This window comes from Amblyraja radiata, chromosome 34 (assembly GCF_010909765.2).
Source record: "Amblyraja radiata isolate CabotCenter1 chromosome 34, sAmbRad1.1.pri, whole genome shotgun sequence".
NCBI classification, from domain to species: domain Eukaryota; kingdom Metazoa; phylum Chordata; class Chondrichthyes; order Rajiformes; family Rajidae; genus Amblyraja; species Amblyraja radiata.
Window position 1 is genome coordinate 10,814,276 of NC_045989.1, and position 22,356 is coordinate 10,836,631.

The following is a 22,356-nucleotide window of genomic DNA, read 5'->3' on the forward strand; positions in this document are numbered from 1 at the left end:
CAGTGATCATGTCAGAGATCCAGGAACATTTCAGGACAGACTTGGAGTACCATTTGAAACCAGGATGTAAAAGTTGGAATAGAATGGAATACTTTAAAGTTGCGTTCTCACTACTGATTGTAGGCAAATGTTTGCAATAGATAATTGTGAATAGTTAGAAATAAGATAGGCTAGGCTTTGTTCTCCTTCATGAATATCCAAAGAATGGTTACTTGAATTAGTTCTTTGCATCCAGCTTGATGCCTTTTACAAAACCTGCCTACTTCAATAATTGAGAAAAAAAATGCCTGACAAATTTGGATGCAGTTATCAGGTTTGAACTTGATTTTGCCTTATGTAAATCTCTAAGCAAATTCGTATAATTATGTGAACCATTCTGAATGCAATAAAATTATTATTGTAGTAAAACAAGCCAGTGCTGCTGTGAAAATGTTTAGAGTGATAAATTACAATCGTGAAGTAAAACTAAATTGGACTAAAAATGAAATGCCTGAGTGCTTTTGTAAATTAGGCCCAGCCAAGTGAAACATGATAGGCATTATTTTGTTTTTATTTAAAATCTGTTACACGGTTTGGCTTGGGTTGCAAAGGTATGTCAAGCCAAAGTTAGCCTTAGTCAATGTTTCACCTAATTTGATGCAACTTCAGTTGGCTTTAAGTATGAAAACTGGTTGTCAAGTTGCTATTGCAGAGTACTGTGAATAAAGTATAACCTAAACTTAAGGGAATTGGTCCTCATAATGAAATACATTTACTAGCTTAGGAGAAAAAAATCAATAAAATGTGCCCTTGCGCAACGTGTTGTTGGGTGCCAAAGTACTATTTAGATGAATTCATAAAACGTTTGCGAGCTCTATGTCAATCTTCAATTTATTTGTATACACGTGTAAGACATTCTGCATGCAGTAAATCTCATCAACCAGATTTAAGCGGAAATGCTAGTTAATCTTTGTTTTTGACAATGCCTATTGTTAGTCCTGTTCCCACAAAGGTTCCTGCTCTTTTCCTGATATCTTTCTGGAAGCTACATAATAGAGACATGGTTTATATTCTTCTCCAGAAGAGCAAATTCCCTGGGACTGATGTTTTATATAAATAATGTTATACCCTAGTGAGATTTGGACTCAGAGATTAGAGTTAATCTAATCAGGAGCCCAGTATTACATTTTCAGTGTTCTTGTTGGGCACATTCAGTAAACAAATGTTGTTGATTTTTTTTTTCCCCCACTAAGTGATAGTGTTATACTGGCTGAATACTAGAGGCAGCTCTGCAGAAGGATTCCCAGGGATGACAAGAGTGTACTGCTGGAATTGGACAGTTAAGTAGCTTTTTAGGCTGCACCTTAGCTTAGATTGGCACAGTTTGTTTGAACTGATTTGGTGAAGGAATAATTTGAAATGGGGTTAAAAGACGTTGTGAGGTAAATTTCCATACTGGGAAATTAATATATTCAGCAATGCATCTAGCACAAAAACGTGACACTATCTTTTCTGATTTTGTATTTGAAACATTTTTCTGACATTAAGTAATTTCCACTTTAAGGGATTCCTTGCCAAAAACTATATGTGTAAGCAAGAACTGCAGATGCTGGTATAAATCGAAGGTAGACACAAAATGCCGGAGTAGCTCAGCGGGTTCTATGGAGAGAAGTTTCGGGTCTCGACCCGAAACGTCGCCCATTCCTTCTCTCCAGAGATGCTGCCTCACCCGCTGAGTTACTCCAGCATTTTGTGTCTACCTTGCCAAAAACTGCACTGTGCAACTGCTGACTGTTTATTTAAATACAGTTAGACTTAATGACCTTGAGAGAACAAAAGTATTTTAGCAGAATTGTCATGTGGTATGATACCTTTGATTTTTGCATTCCATAATTTGCCCAGGGCATCACCATGGGAATACTGGTTTTCATTTAAAATTTATTGCTGAAAACAAAACGGAAAGGAAGATCATCTTAAAGAGTTCTGTTGGAAAATTGATTTTGGTTCTTTGATGTCCTCGCATTGTAATAGGTTCCTACTTATGAAGATTATATGCTGCACATTATTGGTTCATGAATGAAATTATAAACACAGGGAGGGAGAAACTGTTAATATTTTGAATTGATAGTCTTTCATTAGTATTAGGAAAAATAAAAAATAATGAGTTATGCTGCAGAGGATTGGGGAGAGGAAAAGTGGTAGAAACAAAAGGAATATCTGACAGGAGGTAGAGACCAAGGAGACTGAGCTTTGCAAGTCATGGTGATGGCTGAGAGTAGATAAAAAATGTTAATTGCAGGTGATCTGCCTAATACTAAATGAGAATAACGAAAAATTAATTAAGACAGTGAAAAACAAATAAAATGCTGAAACTAAATTGTTGAATACAATGGTTGCTAGAAATCTGAAATGATAAAATATGCTGAAGATACCCAGGACGGGGAAAGATTGAGTTAATGTTCCTGGTTATTAACCTTTCCTTTGAATCATTGGGAGGTGTCAGAATGAGAACTGATGGAGAACTAAATGACAAGCAACTGGATTCTCAGTCACCTGAATGAGTGAGTAAGTGATGATGCTCAGTTGATTTAAAGTGCAAAGCAACTAGCATTTTTTTTTTTTTAACAAATAAATGCATTTATTCCTTGAGAAATGTGAATGATAGTAACTAGAACATTTTCCAGCCAGTGTAAGCGCTGACTGTGCCAAAGTAAAACTTCTATAAAGCTCACCTACATACTTTAAAAACAAAATACATTAGGCTCTTTCTGCTGCCACTTGAGATTGAGGATGAGGTGTTTCCACTACAGGCAAAATGCTTGTACGTGATTTATTTGAATGTGGGGTGACTAATGCAGACAACAGCCACATTGTTGTGACAGTGCTAGATTGTGGTCCAATGGCAAGGAATGGAGACCAGATACAGCTGTATATTTCAAGTCCAGTTCACCTGAATAACCAGACTGGCGCTGTATGTTATCTGTATTGTTCTGTTTAAGTTCCACAAGGTGGCTATGGAGTCTCATGGATTTCCATTGCATTTGATATACAGCATCTTGCCATGCTTTGAAGTAAAATTTAGGTAGTTTAACAAATTATGTGCCTAAATGAGATTACTCATTTAGAAAAAGTGCATTGATGGAATTTCTCAATTTTTAATTAATTTTGAAAAGTGTTGGTTAGTTCTTGATGGCCAAAACTATTTTTGCTGTCAACAAAAATCTATTACGTTTGGCAAAAACATGTGGCAAAGGCATTGCTAAGCTGTGTGGTGGAAATGTGTCAAAAATATTGAATAGTCGCTTCAACACCATCTTAATATGAAAATATATATTAAAATGTTTGTGTTGAGGTGAACTTGAAAAACCAATGATACCATTCAAATAGAGTTATGCAATCATCCCTCAAGCAACCCCATTAAATTGGATCAACCCCTCACTCATGCCCTTGTTGACATCTAGCCACAATTTATTAACTCAACTGGAGGGAATCTGTTCAATTATAAATATGTGCCTTTCTATGCAAAAGTGTGGATGGCATTGTTTACCTCCACCTTAATGCCTTCAGTTGTGGTTTGCTACGTGAAATTAAATAACATATTTTGTGGAATAGGGATGGGCAGGTAGTGGAAGTGTCAGTGGAGAAATCCATTGCGAGCAATGATCACAATTCAGTAAGCTTTCAGGTAGTCATGGAAAAGGATAAAGTTGAACCTAGAGTTAAGGTTGAACCTAGATTGAAGAAGGTTTTACTTCAACTGTATAAGGTAGAACTGGTGACACTACATTGAGAGCAGCTGCTGGAAGGAAATATAATATCTGATGTGTGTTTAAAAGCAAAATAGTAAGAGTTCAGGAGAAATGAGAGACTGGAGATGCTGGAAGCAGAAGACTAGGAGATGGCAAATGTCATATTCAAGAAAAGTGGCAATAATAAACTGGGAAACAAGCTAATATGCCTTGTGTCAGCAGCAGTGAAACTTAGAAAACATTCTTAGGGATATGATTTATGATTATTTTGAAAAGAGGGGATTAATCAGGGGTTTGTGCATGGAAAATATTGCCTTGCAAATCTGGGTTTATTGAGGTGGTGTCTATGAAAGTTATTAAAGGCAAGGCGACATGGTATACATACATTTGCAAGGATTTGACCAAGTTCGTGCATTGTAGGCTGATCCAGAAAATTAAGACAATGGGATCAAAGACGTTTTGGCACACTGGATCCAAAATTGTTTTGTTGATAGAAGGAAGAGGTAAGTGGAGGAGGGTTGTTTCACTGACCAGACGTTTGATAGCAGTGGTGTACTGCGGGGATCGGTGTGGTACCTTTGCTTTTTCGTTAAACATAACATGTTTTGGATGAGAATATCTGTAGTCAGATAAGCAAGCGTTCTGATGACATGAAGATTGGTGATATTGTGGCAGTGAGGATGGTTACCTGAGGACCCTGAGGAATTCAGCTGGAAAGTTGAATGGAATGGTAGCAGATGGACTTTAATCCATGCAAGTTATAGGTAATGCATTTTTTGTCGTCTAAGGAAGGATGTGTATAGTAACCTTGATGTACAGAGCTTCTCGGGATCCTTGGCAGCGTTGACGTACAGAGGAATCTTGGGGTGACAATTCATGGCTCCTTAAATGGTGATACAGGTGGATAGAGTAGTGAGGAAGACATTCAGCTTGCTTATTTTCATAGGCAAGTTTAAGAATTGAGTATAAAAGTTGGGACATCATGTTGCAGTTGTATAAGAAAATGTTTCACAATCAGTTGTAACGCTGGGTGCAGTTCTGGTCAGCATACTTTAGAAAAGATCTGGTATCTTTAGAAGAAGCACATAACATGTTGCTCTGGGCTTTAGTTTCATGGGGAGATTGGATAAACTGGGATTGTTCCCATTGGAGTGCAGGGGGGCTGTAGGGTGCCCTTACTGAGATTTATAACATTGAGGGCGTAGATAGAATAGATAGTCAGTCTTTTGCCAAGGGTGAGGACTTGTAAAACTAGAGGACATGGGTTTAAGTTTCACGGGAAATATTTAAAGTTGCGAGTTGAGCAGCAATATTAACCCAGATTTTTTTTATGGCACCATTCAATCAGATTATCAACCACCATCCTCTGACTCATCAATACGTGTAATTCATCCAACAATGGTGGTGTAATCGGCGAAATCCAAGAAGGCATTGGAACTGTCTGGCTACACAGTCATAGATATAGAGTGTGTAGAGTAGGGGAATGAGCACACAGCACACAGCCCTGAGGTGCTCCTGTGCTGATGATTATTGAGGAAGTAGTGCTGTTGCCAATTCGTCTTGTTTGTGGTGTGTCATTGAGAAAGTTGAAGATCCAGTTGCATATGGATGAGCAGAAACCCTGTTCTCCAAGTTCGGGTAATAAGTTTGTAGGGGATGATAGTATTGAACACTGAGCTGTAGTTGATTAACAACAGCCTGATGTACGTCTTATTGTCCAAGTGATGTAGTGCAGACTGCAGAGCCAGCAAAATCACATCCCCTGTGGACCTATTGTAGCAGTAGGCAAATTGTAGTGGGTCCAGGTTCTTGCTAAGTAGGAGTTGAAATGCGCATTAACTAACCACTCGAAGCATTTCATCACCATGTACATTAGTGCCACAGGTTGGTTGTTGTTATTGGAGCATGTCATCCTGCTCTTCTTGGATATGAACCAAATGTGATTAAATGGGATTAGCGTAGATGGGCAAAAAGGTCATTGTGGGCAAAGCAGGCCATAAACTTGAAATATGAGTATTCTGTTGGATGCAAAGGTGCTGTTCTTCTAGTTTGATCCTTGAAATTGGAGAATTCAATATTCATGTGGTCGTGAAATTTATATCTGCAAGACTGAGCATGGACTAGCTGACCATTTTGCTCATCAACCTTGTCTATTGCATTTGGTGCTCCCAATGTGGCTTCCTGTACATTGGCGAAACCAAATGTAGACTAGACAACCATTTCACTGAACACTTGTGCTCTGTCTGCTATGACCTGTTGATGCTCCCAGTTGCTAGCCATTTTAACTCCCCTTCCCATTTCCAAACCAACCTTTCTGTCTTTGCCCTCCTCCACTGGCGGAGTAAGGCCACAAGAAAACTGGAAGGACAGCACCTTGCGTAGTCTATAACCGATTGGCACGAACATTGATTTCTCGACTTTCAAGTGATGCTCCCCAACCCCCTTCTCCTCTTCCATGCCCCCTCCACCCCTGGTAGTCACCAGCTCACCAAACTTTCCCTCACCCTACCCTTCTTTTCTAGCTCTCCCACTACTATCAGTCTGAAAAAGGGTCCTAACACGTAATGTCATCTGTCCATCTCCCTCCACAGATGCTGCCCGACATGCTGACTTCCTCCAGCACCTTGTTTTTTGCTCAATTTGAGTGTACTTGTCCAAAATAACCTATAGGTATATAGTACAACAAATGTGATGTGGTTGGGATAGTTGTAAAATTCCATTCTTTTTTTAATTTGCAGCCACTGTTTTCTTTTCATTTTGGGGCTGAATTGTAATTGCTTTGGTAATATTTTTTTTACTGCCTCATTAACAAACCACAGAGGAAACATTAACTTTCAGTTTTAGTTTTAAATTAGCAAACATAATTGGGTATCTAGTATGTGTTGGACTGGGTAATACTGCTTACTCAGTAGAATCCAGATGGCTACCTAAAGCGGTGATTTTCAAACTTTCTGCATAACCAACCTTTTCCAAATATTGACATTGTCGAACTTCCAAAAGATCATTTAGGCTTCACAAAGGAAGAGAAATCTTTGCCCACAGCTGTTCAAATTTCACTTCAGTGCTTAGTGATCACTTTGATGCCTTTGGTTGAGACCCTTGTAATGCAGTCTGACCTTTGAAGATAGCTTTGTCAGGAAATAGTGATTTATTTTGCATTATTTCAAATTTGTTTGCAATGGGTTTTATTGTGCGGTGTGGAGGGTGGGTGGTGAGTTGGCATGTTAAGAAGGTCAGGAGGTAAAGAGGAAACTCTGCCACTAACATACTCGGGCTGTCCCCTTTTTCCACTGCTTTTCTCTATCACATTATCTGCCTCTCTCACCATCTGTCACCATCTGCCACTTTTGTATTTTGCTGCTGGAAATGGCCTTTTACTGACTGTACAAGAGTGAATGTAGTTTCTTGTATTTACATGCTGCTAATGATTGCATTAAAACACCCCTCAAGCAAAATTAAAACCCATACTGCTATACATTTTTCTTACAACTCTACCACGTGAGAATTCCCAGATGCAGAGCAATTTTATCCTCCTGTACTGCTGTGTCCAGTAATAATTGTTGCAGTTTTTTTTGTTTTTTTTAAATTCTCTATTTTTGTAAGATTTTCTCTTTTTGGTTTTGGCATTTGTAAAATAAATTATGTTTTTCTGGACTGACCTTTGCTTCATGTTATGGAGTTTCACAGGTGTATATAATGTTGAAATCAACTTTCCCACTATTTTACCTGTATCATTAGGCGCGCATATTATGCCATCCAGGAATTCTGGTAGCCTTCTCAGTGTGTGTTACACCAGGACTGGCCTAGGCACATAATTTAAAAAAAAAAACATAGGTCTGAATAGAATCCCTAGTCATTGGATGTTGCATTATTAGTGTTCACTAGCCTTGGTTTAGCTATTCCAGTTGAGTTCCCTAGACAACTTGTGTGTTGCATTATCAGGGTTTTAAAATGCTCACTGGTCACGATTTAGCTATTCCAACTGCACAGTTTATTCAAAAGCATCAATGCTCCGTCAAACGATTATGGCTATGGGGGGGGGAGAGATTACAACCTTCATGTGGTCGACCCTGTTTCGACTAATGCAATCAACCTGACGTGCACAAACAAAAGATCAAATAGAACAAGTTGACCCACATCTTTAGGCTGTGCACGCCATATGCAAGAAGAAGAAGAAGTTGGCTATGGGAAGAAAGCAAGAGAATGGGGTTAGGTGGAAAAGATAGATCAGCCATGGTTGAATGGCAGAGTAAACTTGATCGGCCAAATGGCCTAATTCTGCTCCTGTCACTTATGATAACACTGATGCAGAATATTAGCTGCAAATGCTTCCAAAAGATTTCCAATTTTTATACCCACCTAAGAAAGGGCTGAGCGCTCTACTCATTATTCAGGTCACAGGTGCAGGGCTCTAGAATCTATCCTCTGGCATCTAAGGTATCCTAGCCAAACTGCCGAACATGGTTTTGCACACGTGTAGTCATCCATTATTACCAGAGAGACCAAAAGTAGATTTGACTTGTGAAGGGTTATTTTACAAAATGGATCCCTATGGTAGCAGTCTAGAAATACTTTAAAAAAAAAAAAAATAGAATGGCTTCAAGGTACAGCAGAATTTTGTTTTATTTCATTCTCTACTGTTGACGTAGTATTAACAATGGAGCTGATCTTGGAATCAATGAAATTGTATTACGATGGGTGAAACGTATGCTGCCTTTATTAAGTATTATTTTTTAAACCTTATTTACATTTACAAGGCTGTTCTGTAAATTGGTGTACTTTCTAATTTCCAAAAGCCTGTATCACCTGCAAAAAAAAAGTATCGCTAATTTATTTGCTCAAAAATTTGAATTGCCCAATACAGTAAACTCTCATTATAACAGACCATATTGCCGATTGTCCGTTTTAATTGAGTACGGTATTATTGCACATAGTTGAAACAAAGAACTGCAGATGATGGTTAATAAACAAAAGAGACACAAAATACTGAATGAATGAATGAATACATTTATTGTCATTGCACAATACTGTGCAACGAAATTCCATTACATCTCCTCCGGTTAAAAAAATACAAACACGACAACCATTGACACATATGTACACTTATTAGTAAAATAATAAATAAGTATTTAAAAAGAATTAAAAAGAATTTGGCGGCATTTCTTGGAATTACATTTTGCTTCCCCAGTGTTCTCTGTTGGAATTAAGCTCTTTTATCGCACATGGGTAGAAACAATTTTTTAGTCTACCGGTGTGAGCCTTCAGAGACCTGAATCGCCTCCCAGAGGGCAGCAGAGTGAAAAGGTGGTTGGCAGGGTGGGATGTGTCCTGCTTGATATTTGTGGCCCGGCGCAAGCATCGGGCCCTATATATATCATCCAAGGAGGGCAGTTGAGCGTTTGTAATGCTCTGTGCAGTTTTTATAATTCCCTGCAGCGCCCTCCTCTCAGCCACAGTACAGCTAGCAAACCACACCAGGATTCCATAGGAGAGGATACTTTCCACGGCGCATCGGTAGAAGGACAGCAGCAGCGGCTGTGAGACGTTTGCTCTCCGCAGAGACCTCAGGAAATACAGCCGCTGATGTGACTTCTTCACGAGAGTGACGGTGTTCATTTGCCATTTGAGGTCCTGGGAGATGTTTATTTCCAGGAACTTAAAGCCAGTGACTCTCTCCACCATGTCTCCTTTGATGTATAAGGGAGCAGGTTCCTCTCTCCTCTTCCTCCTGAAGTCAACGACCAGTTCTTTTGTCTTTGATGGGTTGAGTACCAGGTTGTTTTTGGTACACCAGACAGTCAGTTTTTGGACTTCATCCCTGTAGGCAGACTCGTCGTTGTTGTTTATCAGTCCCACCACAGTCGTGTCGTCCACAAACTTGATGATCCTGTTTGTACTGTGTGTTGGTATACAGTCATAAGTGTATATTGTATACAAGATGGGACTCGGCACACAACCTTGTGGCGCTCCTGTGCTGAGCGTCAGGACTGGGGAGTAATTGGACCCCATCCTGACAGTCTATGGAGTCTCTGGAGTAACTCAATGGTTCAGGCAGCATTGCTGGAGAACATGGATAGGTGACGTCAGGACCCTTCCTCAGACTGATTCAGTCCGCTGAGTTACTCCAGCACTTTGTGTCGTTTTACCTTAAAACCTGGCGCCGACGCTACTGGTCTGCACCAGCGTGCCCTTCTTCACCCACCCACCATCTAACATCAAGACGCATTGATTGACTAACTCGTGGACATTTTTGGGGACTGGAATTGAGAGACTAATTTCTTGTCAGATAAAACTGTGCTTCATTTCTATCCAACCTTCAAACAAATTCCTCGTATTGTTGGAAATATTGTGTAGGTGAGGCATTCAATTAGCAACTCTCCATATACAATAAACCCTCGTTATAATGAACCATGGGGGAGGGGGATGGGGGAGTGGTGTCCATTATTGCTGATTGTCCGCTATAACCGATTAATGTATTATTGTACGCAGTTAAAACAAACAACTGCAAATTATGATTACTACGCATAAGGAAACAAAGTGCTGGAGTAACTTAGAAGGTCAGGGAGCATTTCTGAAGAATATCGGGACCCTTCTGCAGACTAATTCAATCTGCTGAGTTACTCCAGCACTCTGTGCTGTTTCACCTTGAAACTAGGCACAGATGGTGCTAGTCCACACCAGTGCACTCCCTCTCACCAGCTACCATCAGTCCGCCACCAACAACAAAATGCACTCGGCCACTGTGGGGCCCCACTCCTCCCACCCAGCACCATCCCCACCCTCCCTCCCTCCCGCGCCAGCTGGCACCCCCACCCTCTTCCCCACAGCTGCCGACACCCTCCAAGGTGGAGTATGTTGGCGATTCCGGGGAGACGGAGGAGGAGATGGTGGTGGAGGGTGGAAGGAGAGGCCAAGTGGGATGAACGGTGGGAGAAGGAGGAGATGGCGGCAATGGAGCAGGGAGCGGTTAAAGTGACGGGCTGAAAACAAGAAGCAGTATCCGGTGAGGGAGCCTCAAAGTGACCTAGTGTCCCGCAGGCTGCAGCAGCCCGAAGAAAGCACTGTCCCCAGGGGCTGTAATGTGAGGCACAACAACAACAATGCTAACCGGATTGCGCAATGGGTGATAAAGGGCTCGCTAGTGCCCCTTGCGAACCAGGAGTAGTGTCGGAAGCCGCGGCTGGAGAGGCCATGCGAGCTGGTTGCTATAACTGAAATCCGTTATAAAGGAGTCTGTTAAAACGAGGGTTTACTGTATATGATATTAGTTATGTAACTATTATTGGGCAATCCAGTAATATTCTGATTACATTCTTGGCAAGTCCTTTCCATTAGGGATTGTGTTAATCATTGTCTTTTTCCCTTCTGTCCTTTCCCCTGTTGTGTATCCGATTCAACTTGATTCTTATCAGTAAATAATTAACTTAACATTTTTGATGTCCTGATTTTAGATATTATTGGAACAGATGACATTCCAGAATACACTGGCCCCAGGAATGTGGTCCGATTCTACCCATGGACTATAGATAACAAGTATTACACTGCTAGTGTGCAGCTATGTGTGGTGCCTGACAAATTCGAACTGACAAAGGAGATTGCAGACTCGGTAGAGGCCTTCGTGATTTACTTTGACAGCACAACTGTAAGGAAAATCCTTTTCTTGTTATATCTATATATATGTTATATCTTTATTACCTCTGATGGTATCCTGTCCTGTGTGTCCTGAGTACTGTTGCTTGTGTCCTGAGTACTGCATAGGGATCAGGGAGCAGTTGACGCAGAGCCAAATCAAAACGACTGTAGTCACAACTTCTTGATTCCTACTCTGTAATGCAAGTGTAAGCATCTCCATTTTCATTTGACCACTTTCAGTAAAAAATTGGCAGGTGTAAAGAACTGATAAATTAAACTCAAACTGTACAAATTAGTTCTGACTAAATCACCCATGTTTAAAGTAAACTTAAATCTTAGACCACAGTTAGGCTCATTCCCAATACTGTGTTTAGCGATTGCTTACTTAAGATGTAATGAGTGCCAGTATTATAATCTGGCATTTATACACTTGGGCAAATTTAGTGAAGTTACTCTGTTTATATTGGTGAGCAGCTAAATTAAACACTGATGTTTTTCAAAACGTCCACATTCATGTGTGCACGTTATTATTTCACTTGCCTGTGCTAGTTTTTTTTCCACCTTATTTTCGCAAATGTTCTCCTGACTTCTCCGGGAAGCATTGACTCTTTAGTAGCAAGTGGTTTCTCAGATGTTCAATATCCAACTAGTGAATCTCAATCACATTTGAGCAGGTATTTTCACTGAAGGAAGAAGCTACAAAGTCCAATGCGGTGCTCTTATCTGTTTATACGTGGACTTTTAGGATAGGGGATTGCTGGATACATGTATCCATGCCCAGGAAAGCAAAGTTATAACTCCCTTTCTATTTCTTTTGTCAAAATTGTCTAATTCACTAGGTGGGATTCCTGGTACCACCTAGCCTTGTTAACTGAAGCAGCTGAGCAATCTGGTGAGCCCCGTTAGCACTAATGTCTGATTGCTCTTAAAACCAAAGATCTTATAGCTATAAGATCTTTGCTTAAAACCAAGAATAAAAGGAATTGAGTCCAGAATCAGAATTTAGAATCGGGTCCAGCTGTAAGTCATATTCTTAATTGTCTATATCAATTTTCTGTACCTGACAGGTAATTGGTTCTTTTTCTACACGAGTTTGTTTTCGATCACAATAAACTCTCTTCTTCCTCTCAATGATAATCAATTGGTATTGGTTTGTTATCTGCACAACATCATTCTGTGGTTGCTACTCCATGTATGTTCATTTTACAATTTCTCTGTTTTAATCTTTGACATTATTTTTGAAATTAAATTGTACTTTTTTTCTTCATCAGAATACTGGCCTTGATGAGGTATCCACTTGGCTTCCTCTAACTCAGGAATGGTCCCCTGAAGTTTTGATTCTGGTGTGTGACAGAGTTTCAGACAATGGTATTTTGCTTAGTTTCTACTTTTGATATGACTTGTAAATCTGGTATTTTTAGATGGTAATTTGTACCACATCTGCCTCCACATGGAGAGCTGGAGCTTGTTACAAGGATATGGTTGCTCAAGAGATAATTTAGAGCCTATTTAAAAAGTCAATTTAGCGAGTAAAATGCATTATACTACTTGGTACTGGATCAGTTGGGAAGGGCGATCCAAAGCTTTAAAATGTTTTAATCCAAGACTGTAGAGACTCCTCTCCCAAATTCTGGTGCTACTTATTCCTAAATGAGTTCAGCCTCCCTTGAGATATGAGTAACTTCAAATATAGGCTTGTCACCTTTCGCCAATCACTGGCTGGACTTCTATGAAGGAATACTAATTGAGGCAGTTACTGGAACACTGCTGTTGCTCATCAAACCCAACTCAGCAGGATTTGGCATCATAAACAAGGTAAATTATGGAAACGAGTTAAACCTTTTCCTTGTGTTTCTAACACATATGACATAATGTGATTTGAACATCGTGCTTGGGCTTCATTTTGGGATGTCGCCTGTGTCTAAAGAGGATACAAACATCTCTGTCAAAGCTCCAGTAATCTCTACTCTTCTCCCTCTCAATAACGAGCCATCAGGCCCTGTGGACCTTCTCCACCGTAATGTTGTTAGAAAGACCCAAATCTTTCGCCTCCGTGATATCACCAACCCTGTTCTTTTTCCATCTACCTGCATATCTATTTCTCAATATCGCTGGCTAATGGGAGGTCTATAGTTTAGTGATTGTACATTTCCTATTCCTGAGTTCTCCCCATTCTGCCTCACTAGATAAGCCTTCCAGGAGATCCACCCTAAGTGTAGTGACATTTTCCCTGATCTGTTGTGTAATCTCCTGACATTACTTTCTTTCACTTTTGAAACATCTGAACCCTGTGATGTTGAGCAGCCAGTCCCCTCTATCAACCAAGTTTCTGTATTAGCTGCAGCATTGTAGTTCCTAATCCATGCACCATGAGTATAATGAATCGTGTTGCACAGTCAAGATTTTGCATTATTTGATCATGCTTTCTCTTTTAGGGGTGAGCAGACAAGTGGCACAGCAATGGTGCATTAAATATGGGTTTGAATTGGTGGAACTCGATCCAGAAGACTTGCCAGATGAAGAAGGTTTGTTTGCAAATCAGAATTGCTATTACTGAATGTCAGGTGTTAAAGTGAATGAGAACTACTCTTTAAATGATACATTAAATTGTTACTAATATAAATTCAATGGATCAGTCTGAAAACGTTACCTCTTTGCTGTATTTTTTTTGGTCGATCTCTTCCCATCAGAAGATAATAACCTTGCTCGTAGTAATTCAGTGTCTTATGCTGGTGTACTTTTTTGACCATGGAGAACATCATGGTTGGGCCTCTTTCTTTGGAATGGCATAAGTTTTATTTTGTATTTAGCAATCCAAGAACATATCAGATGTCTCCTCATGTTTTTTGCCCTAGAGGAGTTGAGCCAAGCTCTGAAAAATTATTTGCTGACATAACTAATTTTGGCTGATTTAGCCATGCAAATGGGTTGTTTATTTAAAAAAAAAAAAAAAAGCTTGACCTTTGCAAAAAGATAGTATTAACAATCTTATTGGCTATGATGAAGGGACCGAGTACTATAGATTCAAAGTGCAGATGATGCAAAAATAGGTGAGAAGGTGTGATTATCCTTGTGAGAAGGCATAATAGGTAATAAAGAGAAATGTGCAGTTATTCACTTGGGTAATACGTTAAATGGCATGAGAGTATTAGATATTGATGTTAGGAGAGATCTAGATGTCCTGGTACAAGGAACTCAAAAGTTAACATGGTGGCCCAAATGGTGACAAGTATGAAAGTTTATTGCAAGAGGGAGTGGGTAAAATAGTAAGGAAGTCTTGTCACCAGTATACGAAGCTTCAGTAAAACAGTTCTTGACCGTTCATGGTCTCTTAAGAATTTTGCTCCTTTGGAGAAGCAGGGAAAGTTTGCTAATTGATTCATGGGGTGAAGGTGTTGACTTGAGGAAAGATTAAGTGGATAGAGTTAAGAGGAATGAGAAATTATCTTATTGTAACACATAGGATTCTGAAGGGGACATTATAAATGGATGTGAGAATGGGGATGTCGGCTCCAGGAACTGCCTAGCTAATTTTGCTTCTTGCTCCTCCTATTTCTTGCATTCAAATGTACTGATGTTATGGGTATTAGGTACATTTATGTTTCTAGTACGTATAAAATGATATTTGTTTTTTAAAGAGACTTTGCATGGCTTTTATTGCTTCCAACCTTAGTGCAAAGTGGGCTGCAAGGCAATGATCCATCACTGATTTTTGATGCATCTTAAGCACTATGTGAAAAAAGTGGCTGAAGAGGTTGAAGATCTACCAACCTTCTTACTTGAGAAGTATATCTAGTATACCAACAGGAAAAGGAGCATGAGAGAGGAGATAATTTATTTTTAAATCAAAACATTTGTGACAATAATGAAAAATCTATGATGCATTGCATCAACACAAGAAAAGTTCATGCTCTCTATGGGTAAATGCTGTGCCCTAGTGCATATCTTAGCCTTCCTTGCATAAAAAGTGTTTTGCATTTGTGTGTTGTGAATTCCTATTTGAAAACTGTTTTTGTGGATATTTTCAGTTGATTTGTATTTACTATATTTTCGCATTTTCCTATTGTTAGATATATTAAATATTCAGATGTATTAATGTCCATACAGATGACTTCCCTGAATCCACTGGTGTAACGAGAATTATTCAGGCATTGAATGCAAATGTGTGGTCAAATGTTGAGATGAAAACAGGTACGAAATGAGATATTTTCTAAAGTTTATGATGAGTTTTGTTGAGCACCTATGGAAAGCGAAACTTAACATTTCAGGTTGAAGACCATTAATAAGAACACGGGCAGTTTTCTATTTTCTTTTCAATTTAATCTTGGATGATAAAACTTGGATTATAGTCAGCATTTTCAGTTATCCACTATTTGATTTGACTTTTCCTGCACCAACAAGTATCACATTAATATTTCACACAGTAATATGTTAGTTAACTGGGATAATACGGTATGTCATGAGTATTTTCCCACTGTCTTTATCACATTCATTTAGCATGATAATATTTAAAAATCCCCTTTTCCATGCTGCCTAAATTTAGAATAGTTGTATCTGCACCTCTGATTGCATTCCCCATTCAAAGGGTGAATTAAAGGTGAATTTGTAAATGCATGTTTTTTTTTTCCAAACTTAGACGACGGAAGAACCACTGGATTTATAGAGTTGTGACGCATTTCATTGAAATCAGTTTAATGTTTAACTTTGAGGGACACATCCTCAGAAATAACTGATCTAACCATTTTGATTAATCAGATGACTGATCGGATAATGATGCCATTTCTAGTATTATTGTGGGGAATTAGTAGGCTCAAGCCAACAGCCGTTGATTGGCTCAAGACAATTATAATTATGAGCTAAATTTGATCATTTAATTTTTTGATGGAACACAAAACAATCGCGTCTTTTTTTTTTCTTAGATCGGCCACAGGATTTTGGCCTTCTCAGTAGCCTAACTGGAGTGCTTGAAAACTGTGGAACTGAAGCAGAAACACAGGAAGTAAGTGATTGTCTAATTAAGAACTGATGCCTAGATATGAGCAGGGGAACAGGCCCTTCAACCAACAATGTCTCTGTTGAAAATGATACCAAATTAAACTAATTTCCTTTGCCTGTATATGATCCATATCCCTCCATATCTATATGCTGATCTTAAAGCCTCATTAATGCCACTATAGTATCTACTTCCACCGCCACCTCTGGCAGCATGTTTCCAGCACGTCACTCTTTGTATTAAAAAAAAAACTTGTCCCATGTCACTTTTATCCTTGTTCCCTTTCACCTCAAATCTATGCCCTCCAGTCTTTGACATTTCCACCCTATGCCTCTCATAATTTTACAGTGCCCTCCATAATGTTTGGGACAAAGACCCATCATTTATTTATTTGCCTCTGTACTCCACAATTTAAGATGTGTAATAGGAAAAAAATCACATGTGGTTAAAGTGCACATTGCCAGATTTTAATAAAGGCCATTTTTATACACCTTGTAGAAATTACAGCAGTGTTTATACATAGTCCCCCCCCCCCCCCATTTTAGGGAACCATCATGTTTGGGACGCAGCAATGTCATGTAAATGAAAGTAGTCATGTTTGTTGCATATCCTTAGGTTATATTGCAAAACTGTTAGGTTATATTGCAAAATAGTACTATTTTTATTCTGCTAATTAATATTTGTAAGTATTCTATAGGTCATTGAAGTGTTAAGCCATTAAATCTCTAGGAGACTAACTTCCATTCCCAGTCAATCATGATGCAGCCAACCTCATTTGAAATTGACCTTCGAAGTCCTGGATTATGGAAGAGAATGTTAAGCTAACAGAAAGCCTTTAACTTGCTGCTGTGGTTTTTTCATTGACATGGGTCAAAATCATATTGCATCAACTAGAATGGTCCTTGCTTTTGCATTATTAGGATGTTAGTATACAGGTTGTGTACGATATCCTAATAAACTGATGTATGTGTGATGATCCGAAACTTATGAAAACCAGTGTTGAAGTGTAATTGTGTATATGGTTATGCCATTAATAAATGAATGAAAATTATTGAACTAAAGAATGGTTAGAATATTAGAAGTGGAATTGAATAACTTGGATGACTTTTTAATTATATGACAAACATAGGCATGATTGGAAATGAAAAATATTCTGATGGGCTGGGTAAAACATTGTGTGGAACCTAAATGCAGATACAGACCTGTTTGGCTGAATAGCGTGTTTCTTTGCTGTTCGCTGTTTGATTAAGTATGACTTTCTATCGTCAAATACTGATGCTCAGTATTAATGATGTATTGTATGACAAACAGTATTTTACATGCATACTTCTGGATGAACCATTCAACACTATTTTGTCTTAAACAGTACCACAGCCTTGCAGAGCCTGACGTTGAACCACTTGCTGAGAACACCAACAGAGTGGCACCTCTTCAGACAGACAGTGTTATAGGTATGAAATGTCAAATCTCAATTCCCTGGGGTACTGTTTTTCTTAATCATCATCTGACTAATGTTCTGAATGCTTGTTTTGACTAACAGATCCAATGTTACATTTGGATATCCAAGAACTTGCTACTCTCACTACAGGTGAAGTTGACTGTGAAAACTTTGAGCGTTTGTTTGAAAAGCTCAAGCAAATGAAAGGTGGGTTTTGTACTGAAATTAATCTTACTGGGATCTGCCTCATCTCATCCTGGGATAAACAGAATGCTCTCAGTAGCTATGTTCCTTGAGCAGGAATTTGGAATGTGTGTGTGTGAGACGAAATATTTAAATACGTATATTTTTATATATGTGCTTTTGATTTGAACAATGGCGCAGTGGTAGAGTTGCTGCCTTACGATGCTTGCATCACCGGTGTCCCGGGTTCGATCCTGACTACGGGTGCTATCTGTACGGAGTTTATAAGTTATCCCTGTGACCGCTTGGGTTTTCTCTTGAGAGCTTTGGTTTCCTCCCACACTCCAAAGACGTACAGGTTTGTAGGTTAATTGGCTTGATATAAGTTTCAATTGTCCCTAGTGTTCGTAGGATAGTGTTAATGTGCGGGGATTGCTGGTCGGTGCGGACTCGGTGGGTTGTATCTGTAAACTAAACTAAATTAATTGAATGACACTATTTCTTATTTGGTTGAAATCATTGTTTCTACCTAATACATGAAGATTTAGTGCTCGTTCCCGGGTGCTTTTTGGAGAAAGTGTTTGGAAGAGGAGTGGAAGAATTGTGGCTTAAGTGTGCATTGCTGACATATGACTAATGGTCTGGGAATCCTTCCAGCTCATTGTGTAACATGAGTAACTCTTTGTTTTTAAATTGACAGACAAAGCAGCAACATTACCACATGAACAAAGAAAACTCCACGCAGAAAAAGTGAGTAATTATTTTTTTTTAATTTAGGCAAAACTCCAGGTGTTTGTACAAGGTAGCAGCTCTCCTGTGATATTGCTCATGAGTCAGTTAGGAAATCCATTGCCTGAGGGATTGTGACTAAATTATGACTAAATAATTATACACTGCAAACAAAATGTAATACTGGATATTTGGGCTGTGGGAAGTTGTCTTGAAACTCACTTGTATACATCCCACTGCTGTCCACTTCCTGCAACCTAACTTTTTCTTGAGTTCAATGTTGTGTTCTTGAGTTGTAATTATCTTGCTTTCTTGAAAATAATTCATTGACTACATCACGTTGGTTTGAGGCAGAGGTTGCTCATCACTTTCACATTTTTACTAACTTTCACCTCAATGCTGTAATTTATCTTCAATTTCTTCAGTCCATTCGCCCTCTTGTTCCAGTGGGTGCATTTTGTTATGTTACTTCATTGTGGCCCTGTGTATTCTTTAAGATATTTTATCGGGTTATCATTGAATCTTCTCCTTTCTAGCAAAGATATTAATCTTTCCATGGAATTAAGTGTTAGTGGCTTAATGATTTTTAATGTATTACATTTTAGCATCTGGGCATTGCTGGCAAGGCCATCATTTATGGCCCATCTCTAATTGCCCTTCAAGAGTGGTGTTGGGCTGCTGCCTTGTAGAGCTACAATCTGTCTCATTAATGTATTCCCACAGTGCTGGGGGCGGCAGAGAGGGAGATTTCTGAGTTTATGTGCAGTGACAATAAAGGAACAGTGACATATTTCAAAATCAGGATGGTCTGCATCTTGGAAGGGAAGCTGCAGGTGGTGGTGCACCAATGCACCTGCTGCCCTTGCAAATGGAGAAATTGGAAGTTAGGAGATGATGTTGGAATGGCCGAGGCCAATGGCTGTAGTGTATTTTGTAGTTACTGAGCACCGGCTATGGAGGGAATGGATGTTTCAGTCGGTTAGTGGGGCGCAAATCAAGCTATACTTATATTCTGCAAAGATAAAGAGATTAAAACTTCCATGAACATTGCAAGTGTTGTCTTCAATGATATTAAGCAATTCTTATTGTTTTAAGAATTAATTATTTAGTGGTATATTAGTTAAAGTCGTGGTTAAATTATCCAGGCCTTATCAATTGTACCCAGTTCTGACACCCAAGTAAAAGAGATAACATAACAAAATAAGTATTTAAAAAAATTTACTTGAAAGTAGTAACGTTATCATGGTGATCCACCATAACAACCTGGCAATATAGATTTTTATCCAAGATCATTTGTTGCAGAACAGATGAACCGTTTAGCCAAACTTGCCAAAAAATATTACTGACTGATGCTAACACAGGAATAGATTTATTTCAAAGTATATTGTTCAATTTTCTTCTCATTTATATGTAACCCTTTTTAACTCTGCTTCCTTCAAATTGCTGTCATGCATTCATCTTGTGCTCAGTGAAGATGAGTAGTTTGCAGATTATAAAAGTGATTTGTTTGCTATTCACAAATATAGTCCTATTTTGTTTGGCAGGTTGCTAAAGCTTTTTGGATGGCTATTGGAGGAGACAGAGAAGAGATTGAGGAACTCTCTGATGAAGAGAATAATTAAAAGCTGGACCATTTTGCGGCTTTGCAGATGAAAGATGTTTATGTGTCCGCCAAAGTGCTGCCTTTGAAGGACATTTCATTCACAGTGTTACTGGGCCAAGACTTTTTATGCAACTTCAGTGCCAACACTGTGGCTCCTCCAGTGAATGTTTTGAATTGTGAATGATAAAATATGGATCTTTTGTGTTTCCCGGTCATATTTTAGACTAAACATCTGACTGAAGTAGTCTTCTATGGGAAGAAATATTGTGTACCTACACCCACTCTTTTCTAAGCGACACATTATTTTAATGTTCTAGACATTAGTTATATGAAGTGGCACCCCAGTTAGATAGCATCTTCTGTCCACAATAGTACTGTGGCAAATCTACTTGGCTCTTCTAATTCAGTTCCCTCTGGGTAGATAACCACAGAACAGACCTTCCCCTTGTGATGTGGTAAGCTGTCAGCTTTCATGGGAATGGACATTATGGTGATGGAAATGAGGACTATGTATTGTTCAAGTGCAAAAGTGTGTTTGTGTTTTCTGCTACCGTGTTTATTTGGGAGTCTTGCATAGAACCATGTTACTGATGACATGGGAATGTTTATTGCTGATGCCAGCTGTCTAAGTATGGAAAATATTCAATTTCTCAAGAGCTATCTTTCTCATCAGCTCTTACCATGATGAGAAAGATAATTCATCAAACCAAATAACATACAAATTAATGGTCTATTGGAATTAAACAAGAAAACATTTAACAGAATGTTAATCTAATCAAAAAACGTAACCTTTATTGTCTGGTATAGGAATTAAATAAACTATGCATGTGATCCTGTTTTGAGAATTATTTTCAACATGCACCCTGGATAAGGAGAAAATTGAATTCTCAGCTCTTGTTTGCAAACACTCAAATGGTAAGCATCATGTGGCCCGAATTCTGAATACCCCAGCTGATTGCTTTCAGCAAAAGTCTAGTTGGCCTATATTGACTTCACATTTAATGACTTGTTTAAAACTCTCATCTGAAATTCTCCACACTCTCGCCCTTCCCATTTAACCCCATTTCAACAATACACACAATAAACCTTTGTAATTCTGTTATCTACATAAATTCATAAGTAATGTAGTTCATTATCTCAAAAACTTTGGGATTCTTGAGCAATGTAATGCAATTTCACGAATGGAAAACTTTGTCCTTTAAAGTGGCTTGGTGTACTATTTTAAAACGGATTAATATAATGGGGAATTTTATATTGTCTTCTGAACAAAGAACATTGAGAGATGTTTTGAGATGATGGATAAATGATTTGAACTAACACCTTATTGCTCCTGATTAATTTTCCTTCATTTGTGTTTGGTGAGGAGTAAGGAACAAGTTAACCAAACTCCCAATTCTGAGCACAATCTAGCAAAGGCTTGACTACCTTGATGTGCAAGTGAAAAACCACAACTTGGTCATATGGGCTCGGCATTCACTGTTTAAACTTGCATTTGAAGACGAGTTGGTTCTGTAATGCATCATGTGAAGCATCATACTGCTGATCCCTGGAAGAATACAAGTGCATGCTTCAGGGTAAGAAACTTGTAAGTAGTCTCCACCCTTCAAAGACAGTAATTTCAGTAAATCATCAGTTTAGTAAAACAATTGCCATTGGCATGATAAAATTAACTTTAATAATATTTGAAACATTTATATAAACGAAGAACTTTTGGCCATTTCCAAACACTTTAAAATAGAGTAAAAAAACACTAAAGTACAAGAAAGCACCTTTTTTTAGTTAAAATGTTAGTTATACAGCATTTTCTGCTGGAACTAAATAGCTTAATGCTCCTTGGAGAGAAACAAGGTACCCTACAGAACTTGATAAAATGTTCATGCAGGTTACAGGGTAGTCAATCTAAACAGCATCCATGTCCCAGCCGAGAGCAAGCAGTACAGGTATTCCACTGGCTTTAGTTTTACAGGCCAATCATGAGTGAAAGTATGTCTTGAGAACTTGTATTTCATTAAATAGGAAAGAAAACATCACCATGGGTCGGCTTTATTTT

The 22,356-nt window shown here is 38.7% G+C and overlaps 1 protein-coding gene across 1 annotated transcript in view; it reads left to right on the forward strand.

Annotated features, from left to right (window-relative positions):
- aagab (alpha and gamma adaptin binding protein) overlaps positions 1 to 21,509 on the forward strand; it is a 31,727-nt gene extending 10,218 nt beyond the window's left edge. The window contains exons 2-10 of the mRNA XM_033050043.1: positions 11,180 to 11,370; positions 12,632 to 12,728; positions 13,796 to 13,885; positions 15,468 to 15,551; positions 16,280 to 16,359; positions 17,720 to 17,804; positions 17,894 to 17,998; positions 18,675 to 18,724; positions 20,248 to 21,509. Of these exons, the coding sequence (XP_032905934.1) occupies positions 11,180 to 11,370; positions 12,632 to 12,728; positions 13,796 to 13,885; positions 15,468 to 15,551; positions 16,280 to 16,359; positions 17,720 to 17,804; positions 17,894 to 17,998; positions 18,675 to 18,724; positions 20,248 to 20,325 (860 nt within the window). The 3' untranslated portion in view covers positions 20,326 to 21,509. The remainder of the gene's footprint in view (positions 1 to 11,179; positions 11,371 to 12,631; positions 12,729 to 13,795; positions 13,886 to 15,467; positions 15,552 to 16,279; positions 16,360 to 17,719; positions 17,805 to 17,893; positions 17,999 to 18,674; positions 18,725 to 20,247) is intronic.
- Positions 21,510 to 22,356: the final 847 nt, after the last annotated feature.